At 33.0% G+C, this 12,637-nt stretch overlaps 1 protein-coding gene across 1 annotated transcript in view; it reads left to right on the forward strand.

Annotated features, from left to right (window-relative positions):
- Nucleotides 1-12,637, forward strand: part of TASP1 (taspase 1) — a 244,821-nt gene that overhangs the window by 77,866 nt on the left and 154,318 nt on the right. The window contains exon 8 of the mRNA XM_051975909.1: nucleotides 10,519-10,625. Coding sequence (XP_051831869.1) covers nucleotides 10,519-10,625 — 107 coding nt within the window. The remainder of the gene's footprint in view (nucleotides 1-10,518; nucleotides 10,626-12,637) is intronic.

Consider the following 12,637-nt stretch of genomic DNA (forward strand, 5'->3'; position numbering starts at 1 on the left):
TCTTCTCACTCTATCTCCATTTCTACATTGGGCTCTTAGATGTCCAACTTTTCCACACTGAAAACATCGACGAATTTCTCTAGAATTCCTCTGCCAAGAAGGACCCTGTCTTTCCATGTTCATCATAGTCTGGGCATAATAAGCATTTGTACCCACTGAGGCACAGAGTCTTATGATCTCCTCTAAAGGAGCATTTTTGTCTAGCCCTCATATAACTCTTTTGCAACTCATTGCCATTTTCCTTAGCCAAATGTCTAGTCATTATTTCTGTTGCAGCATTATCTCCAATGGTTCTTATTACAGCTGTTTGCAAATATCCCACAAAATCAGCAAAAGGTTCATTAGGACCTTGCTCTATTTTTGTAAAAGCTTTACTTCCATCTTGCTGTCAAGGGAGAGAATTCCAAGCTTTTACTGCAGCCTTAGAAATTTGCTCATACACTGTTATGGGATAATAAATCTGTTCTGAACTCTCTGCATACTGACCTTCACCAGCTAGTTGTTCAAAAGCAACTTGTACAATAAGCTCCTGTTTGCCTATTGCATTGGGCTTGAATCCTACATAATTCATGAAACTCCGAAAGCCACAACAAATTTTGTCCCAGTTCTAGACATGTATTAGCTATGGATTTCCAGTCATTCGGGGTTAAGATTTCATAAGACAAATTATCTAGTAACATCTTCACATAAGAGGATGTAGCCCCATAAAGAGTGCAACCCTTTTTCAAATCTTTAATTTTTTCCAAATTAAAAGGAGTGTAACTTCTCTCTTTTTGACCTGAAGAGTCAAGCTTTTCAATCACAGGATATACATTTATAAAATCAGATATATCTTCTCCTTCATTTTTTGCCTTAATTAATGCTTTTTCTAATCTTATCAAATTCTGCTTTACAGGAGAAGCTGACTGTGTTTCTGCCTCTCCCTCTCCCTTCTTCCTCTACACATAAAGAGTTAATTGAGGGGTGAGGGTCATGAGATGTGGAATGATCTAATTCCTCCTGCTGCCAAGTATCACACTCAGAATTGTAATTAACTCCATTCTCATCTGATTTGTCCTCCTTTTCACCTAGTAAAGTTGGCACTTCTTCCTCCTGCACTTTCTTTTTCTTCATTCTAACACTTAAAGAACTTCTTATAGCCAATTGTATTAAATTGTATGTATTAAGTATGTCTTTGGAAATTGAGTTAAGTCCATTTTTATTATAGAATTGACAAAGATCCTCTCCTACTAATTGCCATTCATCTAGATCTAATTCCTTTTCCAGAAAAAAACAAGGACATATGTTCTTTATAGTTTATAAAAGTTTAGTGATCTCTAAAATTATAATTAAACCTTAGCTTTCCATAACTTTGACAATGCTCTCTAAACATTTTCCTTGAACAGAAACAGGCTATTTTCTAAATATCTGTCCCATATTAGCTGAAATTCTACTCTTTTAACAAAATTTCTTTGTTGCACTCACCCTAATTTCTGGGTCAAGACTTTTCCACTGGAATCAGGATTTTGTCAGCCCTACGTTGGGCACCAAAATGTTGGGTTCTTGTTCTTCCCAAATGCAGCCAGCTGGTAAAAATACAAACGTTTATTTTCTCCTTCCAAAATAGCCTGCTTAGTTGAGGCCTCTCTCTCTGCTTGCTTCCAAGAGCTCCCTCTGAATGTCTCCAAATCCAAAGGTTTTGTCCTTCAGCCTCTGCCTCTGCTTTTTTCAGCCTCCAGAGCCAGCACCAAGTTGAATCTGTCTTGCCTCTGAGAGCTTCTCAATCTTCACTGAGCTCTCGACTCTGGCTTATATATGACTCTTCTGAGAGAATGGGATTATGGGTTTTCTCCCATAGTGCTCTCTGGCCCTAAGAGCTTCAAGGGAGGTGTGAATTCAGATATCTCATACTAAACCCTGAAATTTCCCAAACGTTTGAACTCCAACGAGTAAAGGTGTGAACACAAGCATTGTGTCAATTAGTTCTACTTAGTACCTTGTTTCAGGTTCTGGCCCAAAACATTTTCTTGTAAGATCAGATCAATAATCTATCAACTCTAATGAGTTAGCAGTTTGTAAAGATTCCAACAGCTTATGAACCAAGTCTTCCTGACTCCAAGGACACCTGAGTTCATTTACTTTACTATATTGCTATTATTTTATTTTTTTGAGAGAACGTTTCTAACTTTAATGTGGACTTCTTATCAATTATAAAATTAATTTTCTTTTTTGTATTATAGCTTTTTATTTACAAGATATATGCATGGGTAATTTTTCAGCATTGACAATTGCAAAACCTTTTGTTCCAATTTTTCCCCTCTGTCCCCCCACCCCCACCCCTGATGGCAGATAGACCAATACATATTAAATATGTTAAAGTATATGTTAGATATAATATATGTATACATATTTATAATATGTATAATATATATACAGTTATTTTGCTACACAAGAAGAATAGGACTTTGAAATAATGTACAATTAACCTGTGAAGGAAATCAAAAATGCTAATGCACAAAAACAGAGGGATTGGGAATGCTATGTAGTGGTTCAAACTCATTTCCCAGAGTTCTTTCACTGGGTGTAGCTGGTTCTATTCATTATTGAACAAATGGAACCGATTTGGTTCATCTTATTATTGAAGAGAGCCATATCCATCAGAATTGATCATCATATAATATTGTTGTTGAAGTCTATATCTCCTGGTCCTGCTCATTTCACTCAGCATCAGTTCATGTAAGTCTCTCCAAACCTTTCTGAAATCATCCTGCTAGTCATTTCTTACAGAACAATAATATTCCATAACATTCATATACCACAATTTATTCACCCATTCTCCAATTGATGGGCATTCACTCAGTTTCCAGTTTTTGGCCACTACAAAGAGGGCTGCCACAAACATTTTTGCACATATAGGTCCCTTTCCCTTCTTTAAGATCTCTTTGGGATATAAGCCCAGTAGTAATACTGCTGGATCAAAGGAATGCACAATTTGATAATTTTTTGAGCATAGTTCTAAATCACTCTCCAGAATGCCTGGATATAGTCACAAATCCACCAACAATGTATCATTGTTCCAGTTTTTCTATGCTGCTATTCTTTAAAAAAGTTTGCTAGTGGAACCAATTAAAAAAAAAATTAAGGAATTCTTTTTAAAGATACCATCAGCAGTCCCTTCCCTTAATTAGTTATATCTTGTGGTATAGATAAATATATTTTTTCATTTATTTGTATTATTTAATTAAATAAATTTATTTTAAAAATACATTTAATACATACTTAATCTGTTTCTAGACAGAAGACCTTTTAAAAATGTAAGATAAATGATTTGCTAATGATTAAAATTAAGTTTTGTTCGTTCCAAATTCCTTCCCAAATATTTATCATGCCTCTTTTATCTGCATTTCTTAAAATGACAAGTACAATAACATGGTAAAATAAAAACATTTATTCAATATATCTAACAGTCTTGAATAGCTAATTTGTTCACTCAGATTTATAAATGTTTTTTAAAGTTGTCTAAATTCAAAATTTTTAGTGTTGCAAATATTTTTCTAAAAGGTAATTGCTTAATATTATGGCATAATTTCTAGCACTTTTAAAAGTTAAGTGATATAGTCGATTTAATGTATTTATCTCTATCCGCAACATGCCAACTTTCAAATGTTCTGAAGTATTAAAATATTCTTGATTCATAACTTTGTTCCTCACTAGTTAGTAAATCCCTTGTACTCTCTGGATCTAGACCTTTATCTATAAAATAGGGACATTACTTATCACATGTTAGCTCAATAGAGTGTTTTGAGGATATCAGATATGGCATAAGAACTTGATTTTCTATAGCACTATAAGGTTTTTAAAGTACTTTATAGTCTAATTTGACCTCACCTTATCTCTTGATCCTCACAATAATACTAGGTAGTCATTGTTTCTTTAAGAAAATGCGTTCACAGTTTCAACTTGGGATGTTAGCAACTTGGATGGAAGTGATAAAAATGTTCAGTTCAAGTTATTGGTCTATGACCAAAGTTCTATTAGTAATGGTGTATTAAAAATTGAAAATGAAAAATTGGAAGCTTCTAGGAGTAAATAAGTATTGTAGGTGAAACTTCCTGACCCAATAAAATCCCCTTAGTATTTCTTAATCTAGATAAGTCACTCTAATTTTTTTTCCACATTTCATATGAAACCTTAGGAATTGACACGTTTGATTTCCTTTATATACCTACTATCTGTTTTTTTCCCCACCCTACTATATTTCTTTAGCATAATCTTGGTGGTCATTAGTCAGTCAGCCAATCGTTACTAAGCACCTACTATGTGCCTTTTAATAATATTTATAAAATACTTGATGACATAGTGCCAGGTACTTAATAAATGCTTGTTTCCATCTAGAAACTGTGTTAAATATTGGGGATATAAATACAAGCAAAAAAAGGAAACATCCCTGCTCTCAAGGATTCAGTCAATTGTCAAGACTGAACTTGTCAAGAACTTGTAGCTTCTTATTTCTTTAATTAGTTTTTTTTTTAAAATCATGCTTTGCCTACTCTTTATAACTCCTTTAAAAAAAAAAAAACACTTGGTGTACATAGGTGATTAAAAATCAGATCTTTGTATATATAATAAGAGTTAAAGTAAGATCTTTTTGTTGTTTAAAGGAAAAAATACTATTTTTCAAACAGAATTTTTCCTTTTCAGGGAATTTAATTTTAATTTTTTTCTTAGTATGAACTTAAACACCAACAGAACATTCCCATGTGTAAAGAACAGAAAAATAGGATTTTATTTGAAAATGCACCATTAGTTTTCTGGAATTATGGTAGCTTATGTTGATCAGAATTCTGAGTCTTTGAAAGTTGATTGTTTTTTACAATACTGTATTGTATAAAATGTTCTTCTTCTACTCACTTCACTCTGCATAAGTTTATATGTCTCCTACTTTTTCTTCTGAAACTATTTGCTTCATCTTTTCTTATAACACAACAGCATACTGAATTTATATACCAGATCTTATTTAGTCATTTTACAATTGATGGAGACTCCCTCAGTTTCCAATTGTTTGCTGCTAAAAAAGAGCTGCTGTAAATATTTTTGTGCAACCTTAGAGTTTGTTTTGTCTAGATTTATTTTTCCTTTACATGCCCTCCTTCTTATTTCCCTTTTGTCCCTTATTCTTTTCTTAAAATTCCCTGTTCAAACAAATATAATTTCTGTACTTAGCTCTCTCTCAGTCTCTCTTTCTCTCTCTCTCTGTCTCTCTCTGTCTCTCTTTCTTTGTCTCTCTCTCTGTATTTCTCTCTTTTTGTTTCTCTCTGTCTCTGTCTGTTTTTCTTTGTCTCTGTCTCTCTTTGTTTGCTGCTAAAAAAGAGCTGCTGTAAATATTTTTGTGCAACCTTAGAGTTTGTTTTGTCTAGATTTATTTTTCCTTTACATGCCCTCCTTCTTATTTCCCTTTTGTCCCTTATTCTTTTCTTAAAATTCCCTGTTCAAACAAATATATTTCTGTACCCAGCTCTCTCTCAGTCTCTCTCTCTCTCTCAGTCTCTGTCTCTCTCTGTCTCTCACACACACACACACTCTCTCTCTCTCTGTGTCTCTCTTTCTTTGTCTCTCTCTCTCTCTCTCTGTATCTATCTCTCTCTTTCTTTGTTTCTCTCTGTCTCTGTTTTTCTTTGTCTCTGTCTCTTTCTTTATCTCTCTCTCTCTCTCTCTCTCTCTCTCTCTCTCTCTCTCTCTCTATTTCTCTCTTTCTGTGTTTTCTCCTTTGACCAGTTCAGATAGGAATGAGAATCACTGTGGCACTTGAATTCTTTGACTGCCTAAAGTATTTTTTTAAAAATTTGGAAGCCTTTGATTTGGGTTATAATATTCTTAGAAAAATCATCATGTTTCTTTCAGAAGATGACTGGTCTATTCTTTCTATATCTCCCTTGTCCTTAGTTCTAAGATATTTGGACAATTTTCTTTCCTGATTTCTTGAAATAAGATGTTGAGATTCTTTTTTTGGTCATGGCTTTCAGATGATGATTCTTAAATTGCTTCTCTATTTTTCAGTTCAGTTGTTTTTCCTATGAGATACTTTATTTTTTTTTCTTTTTGCAGGGGACATTTGACTTTGTTTTAATATTTCATATTATCTCATTGAGTTATTGTCTTGTCCATCCTGATTTAATGGGAGTTTGTTGTTTGGGTAAGATTTTGTGCCTGTTACCTGAAGCATTTATTCCCCTCTCTTACTCCTCCCCACATGTACTAAAAAAGAAAAAAGAAAAAAAAGGACAGAAAAAATCTTTATAGTTAAGCAAAACAAATTTTCACATTGGCCATGTTGGAGGAAAAAAGCATGTCTCATTCTGTCTGTGGAATCCATCATTTCTATGTCAGAAGATATCTTTGATTCTTGGTAATTGTGCATGGCCATTCCATTGATAAGAGTTCTTAAAGCCTTCTCTACTCTGAATCTGTTCATATAAGTCTTCCTAAACTTCTTTGCAATTATCATTTATCAAACATTTCTTTTTAAGTTCTAGTGATCAAAACTGTCTACATTTGGAAGAAATCATAGCACATGTGCAGATCTTTAATTCTGCAATAAGAGACAATATAAAGCAAAATTAAGCAAGAAGCTAGCTTTTACTTCCTGGAAAAGGTATCCAAATGGAATTAAATTTTTTTTTATTAAAACTTTTTATTTTCAAAATATATACATGGATTATTTTTGATATTCACCCTTTCAAAATTCTGTGTTCTAATTCTTACCCTCTCTTCCTCCCATCCTCTCCTAAGTCAGCAAGTGATCCAGTATATGTTAAACATGTAATTCCTCTATACATATTTCCACAAATATAATGATGTACAAGAAAAATCAGATCAAAAAAGAAAAAAATTAGAATGAAAACAAAATGCAAACAACAATAAAAAGAGTGAAAAACCCATGTTAAAAAAAATAGCAGAAAAAAACATAAAAAAACAGCATGTGTTGATTTATATTCAGTCTCTATATTTCTCTCTCTGGATGCAGATGGTATTTTCCTCCAAAGTTTATTGGGATTCCCTTGGATTACTGAACTGCTGAGAAGAACAGAGTGTTTCATAGTTTATCACTGCACAATCTTGCTTTTGCTGTATACAATGTTTTCCTTTTTCTGCTTTTTTCGCTTGGCATTAATTCATGTAAATCTTTCCAGGCTTTCTAAAATAAGCTTGTTTATCATTTTTTATAGAACAATAATATTCTATAAAATAAACATAATCAAGGAGAAGAGTATAGATTATTTATGTGTGATGGAATAAAAAAAAGAAGTTAATTTTAAAACTCTTAATACAATTGATTAAATGTGTAGTTTATAAAGTATCTAAGTGGTCCTGATGTGACTATTTTTTCCTCTATTATTACAGCTCCCAGCCCATTCACAATTTCTCATGTTCTACAGTTTTTGTTCACATTCCTCTACTAAGGCACCATATGGAATCTAATATGCTAGAGGCTTTTTTCTATGTGTCTTCACATTTTATGTAATGTAGAATAAGTTTTCAATCTATTTTATCTCTCTCTTGTTGTATGACTGGTTCAGCTCCTTTTCTGAGTACGCAGTTCTGGATATTTTTGTGTTATTTGAGTAGAGGTCATTGTTGATAATACATGGCAGTCATCTTTTCATTTGTGTTAGGACATTATACTATTCCATTTAGCTTTTTTGTTGTTGTTGTTGTTGTTGTTGTTGTTCCCTTATTGTTGGTCATGCCCTTATTTCCAGTCTTTGATACTATACAAAGAGCTGCTATAAATATTTTTGTGTTTTTTGTTACTTCATTGCTGTCATTTGACATTGCCAGATTGTCTCCTTTGGACTTGTGGCTTTGAGGTTTTCTTTTTTTCTTGTATCCTTGGTTCTTTTGGGTCCTATATCTTATTCCTTTAAGCTTAGGCTCTTTCTATTATCTAATAGTACAATTAGTTAATCATGCTTTCATCTTAAAATTTTCCTTTCTCACTCCTTCTGTCTTCTGACATGTCACTGAGACTTTACTACCTTTTCATAAAATGTAGCATTCCTGACCACAGTTTCTAGTATTGGTTACACTTACATTCAGTGAATGTTGTCATCTGTTATTTACTGAAAGTTATACTGATTTAATTATTTCCTCTGTAAGATTTAATTGTTTTCACTTTGCCTTCCTCTTTTTGCAAACCCAAAGCTTAGCATACTACCTGGCAAACACTTGGCCTTTAATAAATTGTGATTGATTAATTGATGCCTTTACATTTTATTCTTTTCATTTGCTATCCTATTTACAGTGACTTAGAAATTCACCTTGTAAAGCATATCTCACATGAATTAACCTTATTTTGTATTTCTCATAACATTGCCATGTATTTCTATCCACAAATATGACAATACTTAAGTCTCTTCCACAGTGCATGCAGTTTCTCCTATATTAATCTATGTGGAGTTTTGATTTGCATTTTTAAATCTATTCTTATGAACAACCTTTGAATTCATAGTAAGATTAAGTAAATTAGGGGCAGCTAGGTGGCTCAGTTGATAGAGCACTAGCCCTGAAGTCAAGAGGACCTGAATTCAAATGTGGTTTCAGACATATAATGCTTCCTAACTGTGTGATTCTGAGCAAGTCACTTAATCCCAATTGCCTCAGGGGAAAAAAAAAAGAAAGAAAAGATTAAGTAGACTGCGAGAAAATTATATTGTTTTTATATTTCACACAATGGACATTATAATTACTGACTGAATAAATGTGAAAGGGGAATTTCATTTAGTATGGGAAGTATATGGCTGAAATTTATTAAGCTTTTTTTTTGGATACATTTTGTTTGAGCATAAACATTTGCTATACAATAACTATTTTTAGTGGTTTCTTCCCTTAAAAAAAATACAAACCTTAGTTTTCATATGGTTTCATGAATACCATTTTCGATTGAGAAACTTTCTATTTTTATTGCTATGTGTGGGAGAAAACTGTGTACTATTCAAGCTTTTTAATACTTCATTGCTATATGTTAATGTACAACATGGAATTTACAAGTATTAAAATGAGCACCTCCACAACTTATAAAAGAAATGTCTTTCTTTTCATCTCTCCTAACTTACAAAGGATAAATCAATCAATTAACATATTTTCAGGTTTTAGTAAAAAAATGCTTTTCAGCATTTTATTTTTGGCTTTAGAAATTTTCCAAACTGTCTCTTTTATTGTCATTCGTATGTATTTAGTTTTCTCAGAACGTATTTTATAAAATGAAATTTCTTTTATGTAGTGAAATTTTTAGAGATAGCATTTTATAGTTTAATTAATTTAGCTAGCATTTATTGAGCCCTTGCTACATGTGAGGCACTGTATTAGCTGCTGAAGGTATAGAGACAATATTAAAAACAGTTCCTTCCCTTGAAGAACTTTATCTTCTAATAGGAGTTAACAACATGTATACAAATAAGTAAATTTAAAGTAAAGGCAAAGTAACTATATATATATTTAAGAGAGAATACTAAGAACCAGAGAAATCAGGAGGTTGTTACTTGAAAGGAGATAGGGACTCCAAGAGTTGGGAGAACATTCCAGTCATGGAGGCAGCACATGCAAAAGAACAAAGTAGAATTGGTATGCTTTGTACAATGAAAAAAAGTAGTTAGTGGAAGCTTCAAATATATAAAAATGAATGTTTTAAAATAAGTATGGAAAAGTTGATTGCAGCCAGAGTGTGAAGGACTTCAGCATGCCAAATCAGAGAAATTTGTATTTTAACCTAGAGGCATTAAGGAGCTTTGTCTTTATTCAGGGGAATGACATGGCCACTCTGCTTTAGTTATAAAGCACCTTTGTGCAGTATAGATTATTTAGGGGAAAGAGAGGCTCAAACAGTTATAACAATTATAAGGGTATTGTAACATTCCTGGCGATTGCTAATAGTAATCTGAATTAGAATGACTGGTGTGAATAGGGAGGAGAGTAGGAGTATGAAATATGCTTTTCAAGATGAAAACAGCATCAATTAGTTTTGTGAAGAGTGTGAGGAAAATGGAAATTACAAAATTCAAAATCATTAGAAAGATATTGGTGACAAAACAAAGGAAATAAGGATATAATGGTTTATGTGATATCAAGGTGTCATATATCCTAGGTGTCAAGGAGCCATATATGATAAATTATCAAGTACATGAGAAAGGATAGGGTCAGAAAGACTGGTTTGTTGGGATAAAGAACCACAGACATGCTAGGAGAACTGAATTCTAATTTCAGCCAACAATTACCTCAGGATAATGTCATGATCAGGAAATAGGTTCGCTTTTGTATTTGTAAAAATTATTCTTTTATTTGTGGAAATGTTACTGAGATTTAAAAAGTCCACATGGGTAAAATTTTTTAAAAATAAAATCTATATATCATTTAGCCAGAGTACAGTGGACAGCTAAATTTCTAGAAGTGTAATGTTTCCATATAATCAGTTATCTTTTCTTTAGTTTTGAGTAATTCACAATTTTTAAACATAATTTTAATATGCTTTTAATATTTTTATAGGATTCAGTCTAGCAGCCTTTAAAAGAAACAAGAGGAAGTTAGAGCTGGCAGAAAGGGTGGAAACAGATCTCATTCAACTAAAGAAAAGAAGACAATCAAGTGAAAAGGTTAGGAGATGTTTGAAACAAGTATAATAATTTACTGTATTAATTACAAGTATAATTATTGTGAAATATTTTAAGGGGTATTTACATTTCTTACCTTTCTTAGAGCTTACTTTTCACTACTCATAAGACACTTGAACTAATATTTGTAAGTAATATAAGTATAGTTCCTTATATATAATTTGTATATTTTTGTATAGTTACTCGCACATCAATGTATACTTATTTCTATAATTCAACAAGCATTTTAAAGTACCTATTATGTATTAAGATACTTTTAAGTGCTGGGAATATAAAATAGCTCCTGCTTTCAAAGAGTTTATATGTTGTTAGGAGGAGAACAGCATATGCATAAATGAGTAAACATGAATATATACAAGTAAATATGAAATAGTGTTTTATGGTGTGGCGAACACCAGCAATTGAGGATAGTCTGAGAAGGCTTCTTGTAGTAGTCCACTTGAGCTAAGTTTGGAAAATGGAGATAGAGATCTCAAGAGAGGGATATAAAGTGGGAGAGCATTTCAGGAATGAGAGATAGCTAGTACAGAGTGATGGGATGGCATGTCTTGCACAGGGAACAGCAAGTAGACTGATGATATTTGGCATGTATGGAAATAGTGTCAAGATGTTGTGGAAGTAAAATCAAGACACATTGAATGTGGAAGATGAGGAAGAGGGAAGTGTCAAGGATGGTTCTCAGTGTTGTAACCCTGAATGACTGGAAGTATAATGTAGTTGGTACTCTTCATAGAAGCAAAGAAGGGAGAAATAAGCAGGTTTAGGGAGGAAGATAATGAGTTCTACTCTCAACTTGTTGAGATTGCCTATTTAGGCAAATCAATGAGTACTAGATACATACATTTGGGAGTTATCTGTGTAATTAAACTCATGAGAACCAATTCAATTCTGATATGAAGAAAAAGAGAACCTAAGACAAAATTGTGGGATACATCCCTAGGAAGAGGATCTGGCAGCGGAGACTAAGAAGTCTGATGTGGGACATAACATGTAGGTAGATAAATCCAAAGTACATACAGAATTGAAAGAAAATAATGTTAGAGGGGAGAAGGTGCTATAAAAGGTGAAGTAGATAACTAGTCAAGGTCTACTGCACACAGTGACAGTTGAGTTTATTTTCTGAGAAAACCAGGGATTCTAAGAGATATAGGTGAAAAAGGACACTGTTCCTGGCATAAGTGTTAAAGGCATGAGTATTAAAGTCATGGAGGTATGATATGGAGCAAAATATTTAACAATAGCAAATAGACTAGTATAGCTGGATTGTAAAGTGCATAAAGGGAAATAAGGTATTAAGAATATGCAGTGTGAAGAGCATATCCAGGAGAAGCCTTTGATCAGCTGTAGAAATGCTGATGTGACATCAAGAAGGATAAGGACTGAGAAAAGAATATTGAGAAATCAATTTATATTAAGTTGTGTGGTCTGAACCCCAGAGTATGAGGTGTTTCAAGTGATTGAGAGGTGAAGAACTAAAGGGAAAGAGTGTAGACTGCTTTTTGTTAAAAGATTACCTGTGAAAAGAAGGAGAGATTAGAGCTTGAGGTAACATCAACATATCTGTAAGTGGTAAAAACAACAAAATACAAATGAATAAAGAGAGATTGCAAATTAAAAAGAGAGTTGATTAGTGGAGCCCATTTTCCGAAGAGAGGAGCTGATAAAAGGCTTATGCCAAGGTAGGCTTGGGGAGAGGCTTTAAGGATAATAGCAGTGTTTTGAGATAGCTAAAAGAAAAGAAAAGACTGAATGGCTTTTTCTCAGTAAAAATGAGAGGAGTTGCTCTGTTAAAAGAGGTTTTTGGGAATTGATAAACTCTGATGCCTGTCTTCCTAGGAGAGGCTTGGAATGGGTACAATGGGATTATGGTAGAAAATTAATTGGAGAGAAGCACTAAAACAATGATAGTCTGCTGTGAGACTTCAATTGAGATTAGATAACAAAAATTTGTAATGGATCCATTCATTGAGAATAGGTGACTTTCTCTTGACATG

Source organism: Antechinus flavipes, chromosome 2 (genome assembly GCF_016432865.1).
Source record: "Antechinus flavipes isolate AdamAnt ecotype Samford, QLD, Australia chromosome 2, AdamAnt_v2, whole genome shotgun sequence".
Taxonomy (NCBI): domain Eukaryota; kingdom Metazoa; phylum Chordata; class Mammalia; order Dasyuromorphia; family Dasyuridae; genus Antechinus; species Antechinus flavipes.